This window comes from Pieris napi, chromosome 7 (genome assembly GCF_905475465.1).
Source record: "Pieris napi chromosome 7, ilPieNapi1.2, whole genome shotgun sequence".
Classification (NCBI taxonomy): Eukaryota; Metazoa; Arthropoda; class Insecta; order Lepidoptera; family Pieridae; genus Pieris; species Pieris napi.
This window is the reverse complement of record NC_062240.1, coordinates 13,156,901-13,177,998: the sequence shown is the minus strand read 5'-3', so window position 1 is coordinate 13,177,998 and position 21,098 is coordinate 13,156,901. Positions and strand designations below refer to the sequence as shown.

The following is a 21,098-nucleotide window of genomic DNA, read 5'->3' as shown; positions in this document are numbered from 1 at the left end:
AGAGTTTGTAAAAAAGTTTGTTTGTACTTTAATACCTATGTATTTTTTACATTAACGTATAAACTTTTTATCAATAGCAAGTGCCAAAGGTCACTTTAGCAAATCTAAGTCTGATATTGTCATAAATAATATGAAAACATTTTTCAAAAAGAGGCTTTTACTATATATAAATATTTACACCAAATGCAATCACTACATTATGACACCTGAGATTCTCTCACACCTTAAAGGTTTCTAGAAATTTTATCCAAATGAACAGTAAACAGTTTTAATAGCTGATGAATAACGAAAGACCTATGCAACCGCTTCTTCCTTCTCTAAACAAGGAAACTTAAAGGAAAAATCTGCATTTGTGAGAATAATGATTATTATTATATAAGTATTTAGTAATTTCAATATCCTTGAACAATATCCTCATTCTTAGATAATTTCCAGAAATTTCACAATAAGGTTTAAATAATAATACGAAAATCAGATGGAAAAATTATTCATTTTATGATAATTATGTAAAACTTCTTAACACTTAGCAATGAATCTTATCAGCTATTGTGGTGGTCCCACAGGATTAATAAATTCTTGTTTACTTTCGTTGAAGAAAATTTTTCAGATCAAGATTTTTAATTTACTTACATAAACCAAAGACAGTATAATTTTTTGGCGATATCCTGTAACTATTAAAACGCCTTGTATCTTTCCTATTGATAAAACATACATAGTTTCATTAAAACCATTGAACATTCTTTAAAAAAGCTAACAACCGATTAGAGGGAGCCGCCTTGAGGCCCTTATACCATAGCTTACATTTATAAGTAGTTTTGTCCCTGACAACTATTTTATCTCAATTTGAGATAGGTTTTGATTTACTGGCCTAATAGTCGCATCGAAAGCTTTGTACCACATTCTTTTAATATTTTCATCGTCGATCGTCGTCTAACATCTGAGGCAAAGTAAACTATCCCTTAACTAATTGAGCTTTCCTTATTTGAGATTGCAAGTGTTTCCCCGAATAAGGTAGGTGGTATTTTATTAACAAATAACATCTATTGTGATGCAACAGCGCCTGCCACTCTTTGCCGAACATCACCCAGCGTGGATCCATTGCTGAAGCCATTGAGAAGAGGCAAAACTCTGTCTTTTGAGTCTGACTTATCTTCCGCTATTAAGTTTTCTGCAGCTTTCGCCCTCTGCAACAAGCACATTGATTTACAATACAAATATGTTTTTAATTTCATTATATATACATACTTAATTCCGCTTTAAATAATGCACCTCTATTGAGTCAAAGAGCCTTAACTCGTGCATGACACTCATACATGATTCAAAACTAAATTAGGAAATCATTTACGAGTCAGAAACTTACCTTGGCTTTCTTAAGATAAGCCTGTTTATAGAAATCAGAGAATAGATAGTAGAAGAGGACAGCGTGCATTCCGATCCACCAGACGAAGGCTCGGGGGTAGTCGCAGTCGATAAAGAGAAGTTGGAAGGCATGTAAGAACACCAGCACGAACTGAATCTGTTTATCAAAATTTTTGATTTTTAATAGGTTTTCCATTACGAATGTGAACACTAAATCCTAGCGATAGTCATATGCAAAAATTACGTCAATTACTCTATAGTCTCCGAAGTAATTATATACTAAATAAATGATAATTATGCAACAAATCCAACGATCACTTATTCCTCAATAGGATTTTCAAGCTTTTTAAACCTAATGTATGCATTGTTAATATTCTAACTTGCGGTGAAATTACCAATTATATCTGACAATTATAATATATATAGCATTGACCACAAGTAATTTCCCGTCGGAAAATCCTATGCTGATAGTTACCATTTGTATTACTGTGATGTACTTTTTCCACCAGAGGTACTTCTGAACCTTAGGACCTAGGGCTGCCAGGAGGTAGTACGAGTACATAACGATATGTACGAACGTGTTCAGCATTCCGAAGAACGTCGAGTGACCGCCTGTAAATAAAACATTATTAAGTAAATATCTATCTTACAGACATCTAATAAATTTCCACATTCATATAGAAAAAAAAAACAACGCTGTAATTAAACTAGATCAAGCAGAAGCTGCCTTTATTAAGAATACAATTTGGTATTTTAAATAAAATATAACTCCAGAATACTTTTTTTAAGTGTTTGCTTTTGCAATGTTCTTGTTAAATTCTCTCTTTACATAAATACATTGTGTGTATTATGTTGCAACTTCACTGATATGTACTAATAAAAAGCCAAACAAGCCTATGAAGGCATTAAATATTAACCACGTGTATTCAAGTTGTATTAAATATAAAAAAATTGATTAACATTGACATCGTTTATTTATTACGCATATAACTTCTATTAACAAGTGTTACAAGTACGAATAAAATTACAATTCTTCCACCGACTTCCTAAATCACTTTTGCTTGAGTTATTTTTGCAGATTGTACTGATCTAATTATGGTATTTTCCATGATAAAATCGTGTAAATAATTGCCATGTATAATATTATGATTATTACTTATAGAATAATAAAGAATAATATCTCGAAAGTATATGTCTGATCAAGGTTGTTATCGATTATATAAAAACAGTAATGCGTAAATGGAAATACAGAAAATTACTAATTACAATAAAAAAACTTGAAAAAATCTGATAAATTAGCACTATGCTGTATAAATATTAGATAAGTAGGTTTTTTATTATATTTAAATTCATCGTGACGGCATCAAGCTCTCTCGGCCACTTATTAAGTTTAAATTTATTTTGTTAGAGTTAAAACGATAATTAACTTTTTTTTATACAATATATTTTTTTACAAACATAGATACAGAGAACATATTGTGCGTTTATATCTTAATTATAAATATTGCAAATTACTTATAATGCTATTCAAGTTGTGGTCCTTTTCTGTGCCTATTATTTTAATGTCAGCCCTAAAATCTTATATCAAATATAAAGGGCTATAATTATACAATATTCTTAACCTACCCAGTAGTAATAAAAAAAAACATTTAAATTGATACATAAAAAAACTAAAATAAATATAAAAAGCTTGGTCCCTGTATACCTTAGTTGATGTTTCGATCAATGAATGTAGAAAATTGTTAAGTTAAATAATCTCTCTGTCACAATTGTTGATCAAATATTATAAGTTTGATTAGTAAATATAAACCAAAGAGTAAATATGTATTTTACAAATAATATGTGTTCGATAAAAATAAATAATGTGCATATCCTTACTGCCGTGTTATATAATAATAAGAAAAGGCAAAAACTTATGTATATGATACAGTGTGCAACTCGCAAACCTTTAGGTCGTGGGTTCAAACACTAGCTATACACTATGCAACAAACTCATGTCTATACGATTAAAGCAAACGTGAGATAACATCGACGATGTGTGTCAAGTGTTCGCGATAGTCTGTAAATTGTGCAATCTCACATCTCAATCCTGTGTTTCATAGTTTTATTTTATATGATAGTGTAATTCTATTTTACTTTATGTAAGATGATAAGTGTAGTTACACTCTACATATATTTATCTTCACGGAATTTATTACCCTTAAAGTTAACCTAATTAAATTACTGATAGTATTTACAAATATAGTGATACTTATGTAACTAACTTTTTGATTATCAGTTAAAATTTACTATTCCGCACCTGTGTATTCTTAATTTAAATGTAACTATCCTGACACAACATGTAATTCGTTATTTACATGTTATTTGCTTGGTAAACATATTATTCATTTTAAATTTACATCAGTACTAAAAGTTTGACTCCTTTTCATATAAATATTCTCATACTTATTTCTTTATTTTTTTCTTGTTGAGGATTAGCTATTTTAAGGCTGTCGACGATGTTTGAAGATGTATTCTTAATAATGGTAACCTTCATTCTGTATAAGGCTCTATGAAATAAAACCACTCATGAAGTGAAGTGTTGTTACCAGCACTTTTTGTATAGTGTACTTGTTGAACTGTGACGTTTTTATAAATGTAGCTATTATTCCTAAAATGTCGAGAAAGATAGACAAATTCTATGACTGTGTTATGAAAGAGAGGCTTTTACTATCAAGGCCTTCGTTCTAATTATTAAATATGACTTGAAGTTTAAATGTTTATTCCTTGATATATTTAATAAAATTATACATTGCAATATACAAATGTGTAGATAATATAAAACGCCGCTAAAGAAGTTTTCACTTCAATAAAAAAATATATTAATACATAAAATTTTAAATAGAATAAAAAGGCCTAACAAACGTAATTAATGAGAACAGCGAAATACAAGCATTATTAACTATAAATAGCATACTTATTATATTGAGTCCACTTCAATATATCTTATCTTTGTAGACAGGAATATTTTAACTATAACGTATAATCAGTCATATTTGAGTTGTAGCAATAAAAAATTAAATTATTCGATTTTTCCATGTAAAAAATTACTCCCATGTAAAAAAATATGCGTCATCATCAGATAATTCTCAACATCTCCGTAAATTATAAAATTAAGTATTATTTATTATCGTTTTATTTTCTCATTCTGACATTGTGTGCAACAAACTACTTAACGGCTTAAATTATAATGTTTATTACTAGGCAACAAATATCTTCAATTCAAACATTATTTTCGAGACTCTAATATAGGATTAGAATAAAAACTTGTAAATTCACTTACCAGGTGTGAACTTGACTCCAAACCAGACAGACATAGGCATGATGCCGTGATGAATGACGTGCAACTTCGATACATGATCAAACTTCTTCCGTAATATGAAGAAGAACTGAAAATTAAAAACTTATTATATAACATTTTATTAAATGATTTATTGTAATAATATACACAGAGGTTTAGGAGACCATTATGATCAATTTGTGGTCATACGTAGCATAACTGCTACCGTATCGTATCGCAGCATTATGGCAATTTTGCAATAATTTAACATACAAGTTCTAATTTTCCCGAAGATGTCTGTTTTTTAAGCGGAAAATCCGGTTAAGAATAGCCACTATTAAAGTTTCGTTTCGTATAATTATATAAATTTACATAAACTGCACTATATGTATATCCTTTTTATCGTAATTATATGTATCTGTTAATTTGCTGATTGCGTCCTATTTTGTCATCATAAAATTAGTTTCCCTTACCGTGTCGAAGAATTCTGTAAACTTCGAGAAGTAATACCACCAACAACCAGCTACTGTCTGTAAAATAAAAAATAGTTTAAGTTATTTTTTACGCCAAGTGCCCGATTGGCAAGCGATAGAGGCGTTCTCTTATTTCGGTAGCCAAGACTCACTTTGGGTCGCTGCGCCAGCGCAGCAAGTAATTTTTTTTTATTTATTTGGGACAAACAAAGGGAAAATGTTGACCTTTATTCTTTTTGGAGTCCCAAAAAATTACGCACAAAAACGATGGTGTATAGGTATTTATATATATATATATATTTAAATGTCTAGTTGTTTAGCTTATGCTTGTCATTCAAATATAATAATTATAACGACTTTGTCCTAACTTCATGGCGTAAAAATTATAGTGACAACAATGATTATATAGTCTGTATTAAATTACAATATTCTAAGGACATCCGGTAGGGCATTAATTCATATAAAGTTGTTATTCTAATACTTCCTTATTGATTTAAATTATTATCTTAAACTGAAAAATAAATTTTAAAAATTTATATTTAAATCATACGATTATTTTAGATTTCTACATACTTATAGTCATTACTTCCTTGTGTAATTATCACCAACTGGTTTATTTAATCTAATTGCTTAAAGGTTCTGGTTATATATATATATATATATACATATAATGTTTCAAAAAATAAAGGTTTAAAACGTTTTAAAAAGCACAGATACATGTTCATCTGTCGCTTTTTCTAAAAAAAACTGCTGGACTACTAGAAGAAAAAGTTTACTGAACGAAGTTGCGACATGCAGTTTTGAAGGTGAGCGAGAATATAATAGCAATTAGTATACAAATGACCCACAACAAGTAATTTACATTTGAATTATTATATAGAGTAAAGGTTTTAGTAATACCTCATGCATTAGAATATCATACGTGTTTATACTTTTATATCTATAATCTATATATACCTATGTATATCACATATATAAGAATGATGTCCCACGCAATCCATCGTATAAATTATATTATTATTGTATTTAAAAATTACTCACTCTCATAGCATGTGGAGTTCTAGAGTAGTCTACGGGTTGGCATCTAAAACTATGAGACCAGAACCATCCACTGAGCACACTCTGAAAGAAGATAAGAAGATTATCGAGACTCAAACATACAAGGCAAGGCAGACAAGGCACAAACATCGTAACTTCCCAAAATGGAAGTAGAGAACGTAATTAAAAACAACGAACTAAATTTTATGTATCTTATATAATGCTTGTTGATCTCACGAGAATGTAAGTGCGTGCTCCTATTTCACCATGCCTACTACTGATAGAGGACAAATCCTTGTTTTTAATTTATTATATATTATTTATTACTTAAGCAGTCATGTTGTGTTGTTGCAGCTACTTACAAACATTGTGTAAAACAAAAAACTTGGCGATTAAAAAGAGTGGCGGAGAGTTTATTGCCCGTTCTTCTTTTCCATTCTACGCCCTTGATATGTCAACTGGCAGTTAATGTAAAATAAAAATCATTTCATATATACCTTTCTTGTTACCTATATGAATAAAAACTGATTTTGATTTTTGAATAAAAATTAAAATTTGGCTGTTAATGTGCTTAGCATGGGTGTGGACTCTATGATTGTTTTTATATTGCTATAAATTGTATATAAAATAATCATTTATCTTCCAGATATATTTTCTTCGGGATAACGACATAATTAAGCGAGTAATGATGAATCATGATTTATGCAAAAATTCCTTTTGTACGAGTAAAAAATGTAAATGAAGATAGAACAAGTGCGCGTCACATACATAGGTAATCTTTATCAATCTATACCATTATGGTAATTATTGTCCTTTATTATATGTTACACGAGGTTTTATAAAATTCTTTATTTTTATTTAAATAAATAAAATGATGATGATCATCAACTTTATGACCATAACGAAAAGCGTATAAATTACCGTCATCCAAACCTATTTTTTTAACATGTACTTGGCTTAATAATTGTTGATGAAAATAATACACGTTTTAATACTTTACATTTAAAAAGACGTTTTATTTGTTATTAAGACAAGTTATTAAACAAACAGAATATAAATAAGCCAAATAAAAACAAAGTTAAAACTTCCTTTATACAATTAAAGTCCCAGATTTAAAGTTATTTTCCAGTAAAGGTAATGTCAAGGTTTTAGATATCTAAATATAATTCACTTACTTCGTAAAACAGCCATGCGCTGAAGATTACTTGAAATAGGTTGTACCAAATCAACACGCGTGTTAGGTCGAAGGGCTTCCGGTTTTTCATAAATTGTGGACCTATTACCTGTAAAAAATAATAATTTATGAAACATAAATATGTATTTAAGAACATTATTTTTTATATAAACGCCCCTTGTATGTGTACGTATACTATAAAAGACTTCAACGCGCACCTCATAAGCAAAAATTAAAAAATTCCATCTATTTTTTTTACACCGTTTGCTAAATAAAGATTTTGATAAAGGCTTTGTTTGTGTTGGCTATGGTAGGATACAACTAGGTAAGGAGAGAAATATTCCTAATATCACATTATATTTTTTAGGGTAAGGTAGAATATATAATGTGGAAATTTTGGAAAGACGTGCTGCCTGTGCCAAATAATCACAATCGGCGAAGTTATCGGTCGCAATTGCTTGAAGTGCCGCGAGTGCGGACAAAGTTTACCTAAGAAAGCACCATTTACGCGTGTATTGCGCACCCTTAATATTATTTCATGTTAGACAGATATATTTAGTGGCACACAGGCTGAATTCAAAAGAATTGCATTATTTATAATTTGTTATATAAAGCTTTGTTATAAAGAATTTATGTTTTTTGTTTTGTTTATATTATGTTCTTAGTTTAATTTTTATATTAATAATTTTTCTATTGTAATAGTATTAAGTTAATGTCAGAATCCACATATTTTTCTTATGTTTCAATGTTTTTTTTATTCTGTTGAAAATCCCGTCCCTCGAACAGATAAGATACATTACATTTACTCTTACTGTTAGTCTTAGTCTCAATAAAATATAGTTAAAATTCTTCTAAATATCGTTTTTACAACGAGACAAAAAAAAATTACGTTTAAAACTGTTTTTCGTAAGACTTAAGAATATTAACATATAGACACAACCTGCAAAAGCGCCCTTGAAATATATGAAGCTTTTACCGGCTCGCTATCTTATAAAATTACATTAACATCGCCATTGGAATGCCAAACCTGTTAAACCACTCTCGTAATATGTTTTTTAAACTTCAAAAAGTAAATTAATTAACACTAATATTACAAAGACTTATTATAAATATTGTATTAGGATTCTTTTGTTTTAAAAGTTCGCGTTTTCTTATTAAAATAATATTGTTGACCTTAATTATGTGAAATTGTCGTTACCTTTACTACGAAAACATATGTGAGACAGATGCATAATGTGGGGAAAGGTGAAGACATTAGGAACCAATCTTTCACTCTCTGGTCACTTTTGTTGTCCATGAGGTCATGATAACCGTCGACTATTCGGTTTATTATGTCCATTTTATCTGTAACAAATAGAACAACTTTTAGTTAAATTTTAAATCAAATATTAAACAAGGAATTACCGTCGATATAATATATTTGATATTTTTATGCTGAAGAGATAAATTTATTTCATTTTTTTCAGTTTCTACTATAGTGATCTGTCTGTTTACCTAATAAATAAAGGAGTATTAATTGATGTATTTTACAATTTCTTGTTCTGATAACAGTATTATAATCCATGTCAGGGTAAATTAGATGGAAATGAAAGCAAGATTTATGACAGTATTTTATTAGAGTTGCCGAAAATTAAGACATTACTTTTATTATACGTACTATTACTACGTACCCCTATTTTCGTTGTAATTTTATTTAATAGATATAAAAAATATTGATACCAAGTGCAAAAATACCTCACAGCTTAACTTGTTATTACTTCATGACCGTAGAATGGGGTCAAGCACACGCGAAGAAAAAGTTTTATCAACAAATTATTATTAAACTGTCATAATTTATCTTTAGAATTTGAGTGATAATGTGTAGAGATTTATTGTAAAAGGTATGCATCCCGGCAAGAATTCAAGTTGTTTTTACACCATTATAATATGTGCTTTTATAAACAAGTAGATAGTATCAATTTGACAGTCTGTTTAGTTTTAAAATACCAAAAAAAGTCACGGCAAATAACAATAAAAGCAGTTGATAAAAAAATACCACATCGTTCAAAAATATTAGCTTATTATTTTTTATTATTTCCGGTTTCTTTGTAAATTGAAGGTTACCGCTAAAAAAATATAAAATATAAGTTGATGATTCATTATAAATTTGAATTCCCACACGAAATTTCAATGCTTCTACAACTTTTTAAGTTCTACTATTACATTCCTCGGGAGTTATACTCTACGGAATTTCTATGTAAAAATAAACTTGGAAAATCCTTGTTACTTCACGAAACAGTTGCTAAACGCAAAGAAGCAGGTTCATTTTTTTCATCATCATAGGAGCGACATTGGAACTGGATTTACACACTTTTTTTCTTCATTACGTTCCATTATTAGACGATAACTAAATTGGCAAACAATTTAACATGAGTTTACGAATAAGTTTCATGCATTTGAAATAACGGTCGATGCAAGGTGATTTATTTACCTCAATTAAAACAATAACTACTTTAAAATAAGTGGAATATTACAACTCACGAAGAAGGCGATATTGTTGTGATTATAAAACCTAACCTTACCTAATAAATAAACATCGAACGTTTAACTGTATATGGTTTATGCATTTATTAAATGCCTACGTCATGGAAGGGAAGTTAAGCTAATTACTTGAATGTTTTCCGTGATAACAATGATTCACAGTACTAGTCTAATCTAAATTATTTCTGTGAAAGATTTTTCTGTACATATCGAGTTATTGTTGTTCTTCATTTTTGGAGTCAAAAAACGTCACAAAGATGTGCAGCGTTTTTGTCGAAGAAAAGGGAGATAGCGATTGAGACCGATTGAGAGAGAGTGAGAAGGGCGAATTACATTATAGAAATTCTATGTTTAAAATTAAAATTTCGTAAAGAAAATTTATGAAATATTAGTATTTTATATTTTATGCAAAATAATTTATTGAAATCTCAAATGACGAATTGTAAATTAAAATGCCACGTGTTTATATTATCGAAGAAATAAATTTAAAAAAAAATATTATTTGTATTAATTTTCGACACTTAATATTTTAATGACAATTTAATTAATTAAATTCCTAACATATCTTCCTTTTTCCCTCCCTCTAAGTCTCAGAAATCTAAAGTTTTAGATTTGTAGAAATATGAACAAGAGGTAAAAATGAGTTTACCAAAGAAGTTTCACTTCTGACATGTGTACTTTGTACGCACGCACTTTTTTATAATTAATAGCTTTAAAACAATTAATAGCAGCCCAGCGACTAAGTCTGCAATACTTCGGTGTTATCAGACATACATCCCCAAAGTTCGCCTACGTCTGTACACACAACTGTACACAATCCCATCTAGGAGATTATCTGCTTATCCGATGTGAGAACTTTAAAAAAAAAATGTTTACACTGTTATAATTTATCTTGGTGACAGAGATGACTAATTTCATTGTGAGTAGTGTACTACTAGTTTGGATAATAATTAGTATAATCATTGTAGAGAGTGCCTCGATGAAGTACAATGAAGTACAAGAAGTACGATGAAGTCGTTAGTTACAGTAACGTCTACTAGAGCAGAAAGAGTTAATGTTCCTCTATTGATATCAAAATATCCTTGTTAAGTTATACCAAGAAAAGGTTGGGACGTGTAAAAATCATTGAACAATAACATCGTATAGTATCTTTGTTTAAATATAAAAAATAGGAATAAGATATCAAACCTTCAGTGTTAAAAAATGATAATTAATGGATGCCAAAACGTAGCGCGTATTTCACTTATAACCATTATTTTCTACCATTATAACGATTATATTTAATTTTGGAGTCATTTTAGAAATTGTTTTGCTTGTTTTGCCTCTCTGACTTTTGATCTGTCAAACGAAATTTAATTACTATGCACGAGTACATGACAGTGTCATATGTTTATGACAAAAGACATGTTTTAAGAGAAAATCATAGATTCATACTACACGATTATTTCATAAATATGTATTTCATTGTTCCACAAACTTCTACATTATATAACGTTATATTGCATAAAACTTAAATTTTATAATTTCATATAACAATTAAACAAGAACTATTGGTGTCTGTGTGATGCAAAAAATAACTCCATGAAACCTTTTAGTTTTAAATTCTTTCTTAAGAACTGATAAATGCATAATTATTCACTTTTGCTTAAAATTGCTATTACAATATCACCAATGAACTTCAAATTCGTGCCATGGTCCAATGTATTACATAATAGTTTTTAAATTGGTTAAAATATTTACAGTTTCATCAGACCAAACGTTTTCAATTAAGAAAATAGTGATTTTGGAGAAGAAATCGTGTCTTTTATTTAAGAATAGATAGTTAATGAAATCGTAAATTTTAAGTATCGCTCAAAACAATTTATGACAATACTATAGAAACCTTGATATTTCACCTCCTGCGTATTATGTAATGAAAACTCTGCAATCACGTTTCTAAAGTTTAAACATTAAACTTTAAATTTAAACGAGTAGCGGCTAGCATGACACCAATATTTATTAACAGAATTTATATAAAAATTATAAATAAAAGTAAATACGTACTCGGATATCACTCGCATAAATATATATCCATATACATGTCGTATTCACTACATTATCTGCTCATTAAATTCATGAATGTTCGTAAGACCAATTTACGTGAGATTAAAAAATGTAAGGGTATACGAGCTTAAGATATATTTAAGTACACAAGATTATTTCTCGGCCCTGATAAAACAGTATGCACACACAAAGTCTTTTCAGCATCTGTTTTATTGATAATTTTAAGCCAAGAGGGTGATTATTTTCGTGCTATACATGATTTTTGAGAATGAGAAACTTCGGTTTCCTCACGATGTTTTCGCTTCACCTTAGACGCACGAATCAATTGGTATAAAACGCCGTTGTTAACAAATAGATTATTAACGCCAACTTCGGGATCAAAAATCGCACGCTTTATTATTTTAATTTTCAGGGAGTCTTGTTCGATATAAAAAAAAATACGTTTTAGATGGTTTCCAAAATCTACTATTTTCAGTTGTATTGCTTAATTTTACATAAACACACTCAGTCTGTCACATAGCGGGTGTGTTAGACTGACTGTAGTTTATTTTGGAAGCAGTAGAATGCGGCACAGTTTATTATGGAGCTAGTATTTATTACGCATTAGGCGAGTACTGGCTCGGCATATACACGATACAATTACAGTCGACCGCGACACTACAACATTGACTCATGGTCTACTAGGACGACGGCCCTGACATTACTTGCAAATCTTTCTCTACGCATATGGTTCCTAATACATTATGCACAAGTAATCATTATTTTAATTTATATACATATTTAAGGGTGATAAATTATTCATATTTCGTGTGTTTACTAAAGATAATCATTATCTTGGACTCGATAAAGCTAATTTTGTTTTAATTACTGATATATTGTTACAAACTATGTAAATAATAAGGTAAAGGGTCTCGCGACGTTTAAGGTATAGGTCAAAATACGGTGTCTTAAAGAATTACTCCGTGGCATTTTTAATAGTCATTGATTCTTTATGAAATCACGCTGTTTGCAGTATTTTTTTCTTTATGCAAATAGCCATTGATATTCTCATTCATTTGATTGTTCAGTAAGACCTACACAAGTAGAAAAAAAACCGCTCATTCGCTTCAAATTAATGTATTAAACAAAATATTCCTTTTCAATTATACTGTTAATAACCAATTACATTGATATTGGACGTATTTTTTATTTTACGCAATTTCAATCAAGTCAACAAAGGATTTATGTCTATAATTTTGAACCAGTTTCAGATCGCCTGACCAATAAAAACATAACAATGAACTGTATTTATCACTAATTGCTAAGACAAAAGATTTCATAATATGTGTCTATGATTTCCTCCGGGAAATATGAAAAACATGGTATCTGGAAAGACTAGTGCAACCACTATAATTGTTTACTATTTTCACACGACCAGTATCGTAACATTAATTATGCTACATTAAAGAACTAGAAATGGTACAAATTAACTTTTTTATAAACATAAATTTTAATTACACAACTGAGACATTTGATTTTTGAACCGTCCAACCTCGCATTGGCCTCTTGAGATGGCACTAACATAAAAACGTCAATATAAATAAACAATGATTGAATATACCTACAGGACACTTTCGAATGTTCGCTAACTAAGAAGCTAAAGATGTTCTTTGTTTAAGAAACATCTGAAAGATCACCTAAAAAATACTACTCTGAATCGCTATAGACGACAAACAAGATAGTTTAACAAAATTGATATAAGGAATTTTTATAACACAGAATACTATTTCAGTATCTATTCTTTGTGTAACCTATGTTTACATACATACGTACTTTACTGTCAATAAAATGGTTTTTCATCGACGTCGTGAATACAAACAGCGTATTATAATAATGTTTCGTGTTATGTTTATAATGATTTTTCAAGCATTCGTTCTATGTTATATAATAAAAATAACCTTGATTATTGTAACATTTTTTGGTAAGTAGATGGATAATTAGCTTACTAGTAAACGATACTGTTCGGCTGAGAATCGAACCTAGCCTATCGCGATATATTAAAATTATCGATAAAAAGTTTAGTGACCATTTAATTGCTACCTATAAAGCTTTTAACGTGTTTTTGAACTTAACGGTAACATCACTCTTGAAGGTTGTAAACTAATGTAAAACTAAATCAAATTTTTAATTAATCGGATTTATTTTTCTTTCACGTATTTCGCTCGAGGAACTAAGTGACATACATCTTAATCTTCGGTGAAGATAGCGAGACGAAATAGATTAATTAAAAATAATAATTATTCCTTTATATGTGAGTCATTAAAAGTACATCGTCCAATCGTCTATAATAATCTAGTGGCGATACAACCCTATATGGGCCTTGGCCTCAGATGACATCCTTTTTTTCGATCATTTTCTTTTTATAGACAAGTAGATGGTCAGTCTTCTGTATGTGACACATGCCATAGATTTTTTGGTTTGACACATACCGGTTTCCTGATGTTTGCCTTCACTGTAGGTGCATGTGCTTATTGCGCGCATAAAAAGAAAATACCATTGGTGCACAGCCGTGATTCGAACCTACGACCTCACGATATTTAAGCAAGATTGCTCAATTGTAATGTAATACATATAAATATTTTACATATTCATAATTTTACTCGTAGACAAAGCACTTACGTACTCTGGGCCTTGCGTAAATATTATTCCAATAAAAATATAGTAAAATTTTAAATATGAAAGCATAATGAAATATAAATTGCAACAGTAATTTCGAGGAAAAAAATGTACCTTTACAATCTTCTCGAATATACAAATTTCTCAAATTTATTCCAAACAATATCATTGTATTTCTTTATAGGTGTACAAATAAAACAAGTTACCAAACGAATTACCCGTTTGCGTATGATAATATTTCTATTGTTACATAAGTGTCTGTACAAAAACCTTATTTTTTATAAAGTACAAGTTACAAGTAAACAGTTCCGTCTAAAGGCACAGTTAAAACAAAACACCTTTTTATAACTATTTAGGAAACCTTATTAATTTTAATGAGCACTGGTTGGAATTCTATTTCCTAAACAAACATGCAGCAAGGACATTCTCAAGTATGGACATTTACGTGACGATATTGTCGCAAATGGAAACTTTTCCGGCTCTCGACTGGATATTAAGTAAACTTTTAATAGTTGACGCTGCTATGAATGAGAACATTGAATTATAATAAACAAGGATTATTAGTATTATGCGTGAAACATGAATGCCCTACTCATAAAAATATATTCTATCAGTCCTCGTTTACTGTGCCAAGTATCCTGCTTTAGAACTCCTTACCTCTTGATATCACGCAATCTCATTTAACCATCCACCCAACCACCGACCATTTAATTAAGAATCTTTTTAAGCATTTATCTTCTGCCTAATTAGCTACTTATATATATTAATTATGACTCATTAAAGCCAAGATTACATTTTACATTTTTACTATCATAATAATAATTATTATTATAATTATATTTTTTTTCAGATTTTAGTTAGTGTTACGTGTTTTTTTGTAATTTTTTTGCACTTGTACCCTCTGTAGGTGTGTCTTTTTTTATTTTTCCATACGAGGGTTGCTTGGAAGAAATCGCTTGTTAGCGAAAAAGCCGACCGTTGTACAATAACTTATGTAACCTGTTTTTTTTATAATATGTTTGTTTAAGGTAACGAACTGTAAATAAATATTATGAGGTATGAAGTGAATATAAATTGAAGACTAATGAGGTGTTCAAGTACATTCACTACATATAGTTAAAAGATAATAGAGTAAAATGGCAGTTAATATGGATAACAGAAGACTTACAAATAAAACAAAGCCATCATAAAAAAAAATATTTTCTGAAGTGGCGAAAAGGAATTGCATGCAATGGAGGTGAATGAAAAGGAATTGCATGCAATTGTGGACATCCCCTGCTGGACATAGGCCTCTTTCCTATATATGTGAGGGGGGTTGTTTGTCAATACTCCCAACGCCTCGCAAACGGTTTGTATGGTAAGCGCAGTTTATTTTGATATTACCTAAATACACACCAGCACATTACTAGCTTCAGTTTGTACTTTAATTTTTCTGGCGTATTAATGCCAATAAAATAAAAAAACAATCACCATGTTAGGAGTTGTACTCAGGAGCTCGCCATTCCCCAGCATCAATGGCTTCATTTTGTGGGAGTTTTAAATATGGCGTAACGAAGTGTTGGAATGATATCCCTCCTCCGCTGAAGAGTCTTCAATTAAAGTCAAATTTTAGTCTCAGCTATAAGATGTATCTACTAACTCAACAAATATCCCTTGAAATCTAGTTTTTATCCGCCCAAAAAAAATATATTTAACTACTTCTTAACAATTATTCTTATTTTTACCTTTTAATTTAATTTTATTTACTATACACCTTTACACAAGACTTCATTACTTACACTGCTAACTTTTACTAATATTATTATTATTTTTCTACTAAGTATTATTAATTTTTCTTTTCTTTCTTTTTTTGCGACTGAGGCGCAAACTAGCTGCTGTGGTCTCTGGCGGAATGACCAGCGCTGTGGAACATTCTGCTTCTCAGCATAATGCTGAGCCAGGGCCAATTACAGCCACAGCACACACGCATTACACACTTGAAACAAACCGAAAAGGGAAAAAAAATATGTTTTTATATCTCATTACGTCTTTATGTCTAATTTATTTATTGAATTATATAGCATTTATAATAGAAGGCATCTAAAAAATTTAAATTGTGGCTGTGATGATTAAATCGAAGGAATATTAAAACACCAGTTCTTTAAAACCGGTTCCAAATGGGATTCGGTGATCATTTGTATTTTTTGAATACCTAGTGGCATTAATTCTTTGTTGTTGTTATTATTATTTATGTAACGTCCCGTTATCTAGTTATTATTACGTATGTTTTTTGTTGTTGATTTGTTATAAATATTTGATGCAGATCACTCTCAGTCCTAATCATAAATACCCATTCAAGATTTTTCTAGATTATATTTATTGTTAATTTGTAGGTGTAACGATGCGTTGATATCTCACTAACAAAAAAGGTTTAGCACTAGAATCTTTTGTAAAATATAAATCAAATAATCGTATATACAAGAAAATGCAACTATACGTTTGCAATTGAGGCAAAAAAGAACAAAAGGCAAATATGTTTATTTTATATTTAGTTATTTTTCTGTTGCATTTGTTTTACAAAAATAAAAACACATCTTAGCTTACGGCGGAAACGTAAGTAGGAAAGAAGTTGTTTTTATTGTAGTATTTGTATCCTATAATAGTGAAGGACATTATAATGCAATGGTCAAGCATACTTTTATTGCTAAAGCAGTATGGCGGTGGTTTTGCAACAAACTGAACAAGAGAAGTTCAATGTCGACGAGAATAGGACGAGTTTTGTATCTCGAGGCCTTATTAATTAGATAGAATGAAATACATGACATGAAACAAAAAACCCACCTTTTTATGATATTCAATTTGCGACTTCCAAAAATGTCGACTGTACAATTATTTTAAAAACGTGTTAATAAATGTTAATCGGATGTGACAACCTAGCAAAACTCTTTACTTTTTTGCTTTTAAAATTCTTATTAACACAATTACGAGTTATCAAAAATAACAGACACGTTTTCAAACCATTCTTTAACAGAATTTTCGCAGAGTTCCCGAGATTTGTAACCAATACATAGAAAACACATAATGTAGCCGTCAAAACGATGTCAATCATCGTTTCGTTCGTTTGAATATGAATCAATAAAATATAGTAAAGAAATCATTAATGTTTTAAAAAAACCAGTTTGATGTGTCCATAATTTAATCGATCACTAACGAAAAACGCTAGTTAGTAAATTTTTAGTTGTTCAATAGCTTATATTACAAACACGTGGAACGTTAAAACAATCTCGTTTGAATTTTATTAGTTACATTTATTGCGTAGGATTCTAATTTAAAAGTAAAACAATTATATAAATTAAAGCATTGGCTAATCTTTCGTGCAATAAAGTTTGCATCAGCATGGAAATTACAAATTTAAAAAGGCTCTACAAACTTCGAATAGTTGAAAAACTGGATTTTTACCCTTTTTTCGACATTTCTGATAGGGTCAATGTAATATACTATCGGGTCTGTTGCGGTGACGTACACGTAACGTTATTACTAATTAGGTTGTAATTTTTAACATAAAGAGAACAGGTTGTAATTTAACCGCTACCCCAATTTTATGAAACTGGAACCTAAAAAACTTACTGGATGGTCCGAGCAAGAAAATTGAAAAAATGCCATTTCATAAATAATATTTAAGAATATTTAATGAGATACATAATGATATAATACCGAATTTATTACCGGACAATACGTACAAATATTTATTAATAAAAAAAGAAATGCATAAAATATTTTATGCTCTTGATAACGAACGAAACGCTTGCGCACTAATAAATGTTTTACACAAGTAATATAGATATGTATTGTTTTTGTTTCTATGTTATAAGATATAAAGTACTTCTTAGGGTGCTTCGTTATCCGACGAATCTCACAGATCAGTCTAAATAATAAATCCTATTCGAACGGGTCAAGGATTAATCTATGAAGATATTTAACATAAAGCGATGGGCAGGCTTTTTGGATTTCACTGCTGACTGCATCAAACATATAGTAACGGGTGTCCAATAAAATTAGCAACTACTGAACTTTCAACACGAATAAATACTATATAAATCTAAAATTATGTTATAATAACACAGTGTATATGAGAAGCATTGATTACCTAACCACAAGGCCATCACTTTCGGCCATTCGCCATACCAACAACTGATCCTTCAACCATTTGATTAGATTTGAATTTTGATATTTATTGTGAAATCACTAAACCTCAACAGATGCTGCCAAAAGAACATAGAGATATCTAAAATAATATTACTGCATATTTATACATATCACACATTTTTTGGTAAATATAATAGGTATCATCTTGAGACTAATTAAAACCAATTTAGGTACCTAGCATAAATTTAGTCTCATCATTAAATATTTATAACTAATATATATGTGGGCACGTGTATAATTATATACGCCGTGTTTCAAAGTTCAAAAATCTTGTTTTGAACCTAATAACTCTTTGACCATAAACTCGACACAAACAAATTTATTATAAGACTTATTAGAGCTTATTCTGTAATAGCAATTTCTCTTCTGATATTAATGCGTTCGACGACCGTTCTGTGACATATAATTTACATAAAAACTCCTTGGGTCTAAGAATTAGGAACCGCCGTGATCGGTTATAAACTACTATGAATAAAATACTTCAATACTGTTGGCACCGCTAGTCGTAGTAGAAGTTGTCACCGCTTTATTACACAGGAAATACTAATTTTTTGTTTAAATATCACCGAGGAAGTTGCTGTCAAATTTTCTGCAATAAATTATTATTCAAAAACATTAACGTTGCAAAACTTCTAACTCTTCAACTTCTTTCTTCGGTGTCTTAATCTAAACTTTAATGGTTTGCAAATGGCATAAAAATTTATAAGATATAGGGAAATGTATCAAATCACGCCTTAAATTTAATACTATGGAAGCTGTTTAATGATGGACGAGTATCACATTCCTTGTTATTTCACAAAACGTCGTCGTCTTCATAATGTTTTATGAAGACAAAGCCTTACAAATTTTAATCGTTTTACTTAAGGACTTATTAATTTTGATTCTTAAATGTTCATGAAAAGGTATGAAAAGACTTATGGAACCCGAAATATTCCTAAAGCATTATTTTTTATATGAAGTGAAAGAAACAAAGTATGAAGTTTTCGCTTTCGGAAACATAGTTCACAATACGAAGGCCGTAAAATTATCCTTAGCATATAATTTATGATTCGTCAAACTTTGACAGAAGTTTCCCCATGAATGGTTCTCTAGTGCACGGTCAGTACAGACCAACTTACTTGAGAAAGTGAATTTCAGTAAAATATTTAACAATCTCTTTGTAAGCTTCGGAACATTAGTCAGAATTCGCATTTGTTTATCTAATTAAGGTTTCAAAGTGAAGAGTAGATACGATTAATGTTTAATTATATTATAGCGAAGGTCCTCTCACGCGAGCGATACATATAATAAATAAAATTTATATCGAGGTAGACCTATTTGTTTGTACACTGGCTGACTTCACAAGAGCTCCTTGTTATGTTATTAATTATAAGATCTAGGTATATATATATATTTTAATTGTAAGATAATCGATGTCAGTATTATTGTATAGTTCTATCGTATTAGTAATAACTGTTAAGATATAATAATTATGTGAAAAATAAAATAAATAAATATATTTGTTTATTTCACGTAGTCTGTAGTTGTTGGCATTTATCAAGAATGTATTGAAAAAAGCAGTAACCTTCTTTTTAATTTCACGATGCCATATCTTAATGAACAATAATAATAAATATAAAATTAATACCAATTTAAAAAGTTTGGTCTATGTGGCAGTGTACCTTTAACGCTGGCAGCATTTCCTCGCTATATTGCGATAATTATACGTTAAGCGAGGAAAGCACCAACTCTGGGGACACCGGTACTGTCTACCAAGCGCCAAACAAATAATTAATAATAATAATAAGACATTATTATTTCTTAACCTAAAAAAGGTTGTTTCCTATGAATAATACATTTTTCATAACCATCTCTTCAAACTTGAAAATTATTGTACTTACTATTTATTATGTTTCCAAATGATCACTACGTTGCACTACTTTTATATCTGAAAACAATGAACTTGGAAATATCAGCACTAAAGTCCTATGCTGGGCAATCACTACACTTGCAATGTGCGCGCGCGCCGCTGACTATCACATATATATCTCAATAAAATGACGTCATGAATACTATGATAACTGCTACGGACCATAAAGCCGTGCTTTATCTATATGTATTCTTTATGCGATATATGATTTTTATAGGATCCTGGGAGAAAAAAATATATTGTGTAGTTACACAGAACAGTTTCATGTATTATGTCCTAACTGGTTATTATATTTAAATAAAAGTTCTGTATAAATACTGATCATTCTGGCCATGTCTATTATTACTCTTGAAAATATCTCCCTTCGATGCCTTTTGATGATACAAAATATATAAAATTACTTTATTTGATTAAACTGAAAAG

The 21,098-nt window shown here is 29.8% G+C and overlaps 1 protein-coding gene across 1 annotated transcript; it reads right to left on the bottom strand.

Annotated features, from left to right (window-relative positions):
* Positions 1–103: 103 nt before the first annotated feature.
* On the bottom strand, positions 104–20,784 carry LOC125050984 (elongation of very long chain fatty acids protein). Its single transcript, XM_047651095.1, has 9 exons — positions 20,647–20,784; positions 8,562–8,707; positions 7,365–7,472; positions 6,193–6,273; positions 5,152–5,208; positions 4,682–4,787; positions 1,835–1,971; positions 1,361–1,516; positions 104–1,184 (listed from the first exon to the last, which is right to left on the bottom strand). Exons 2-9 carry the CDS (start codon positions 8,700–8,702, stop codon positions 1,041–1,043), a joined length of 930 nt encoding a protein of 309 aa, XP_047507051.1. The 5' UTR covers positions 8,703–8,707; positions 20,647–20,784; the 3' UTR covers positions 104–1,040.
* Between the last annotated feature and the right edge of the window lie 314 nt (positions 20,785–21,098).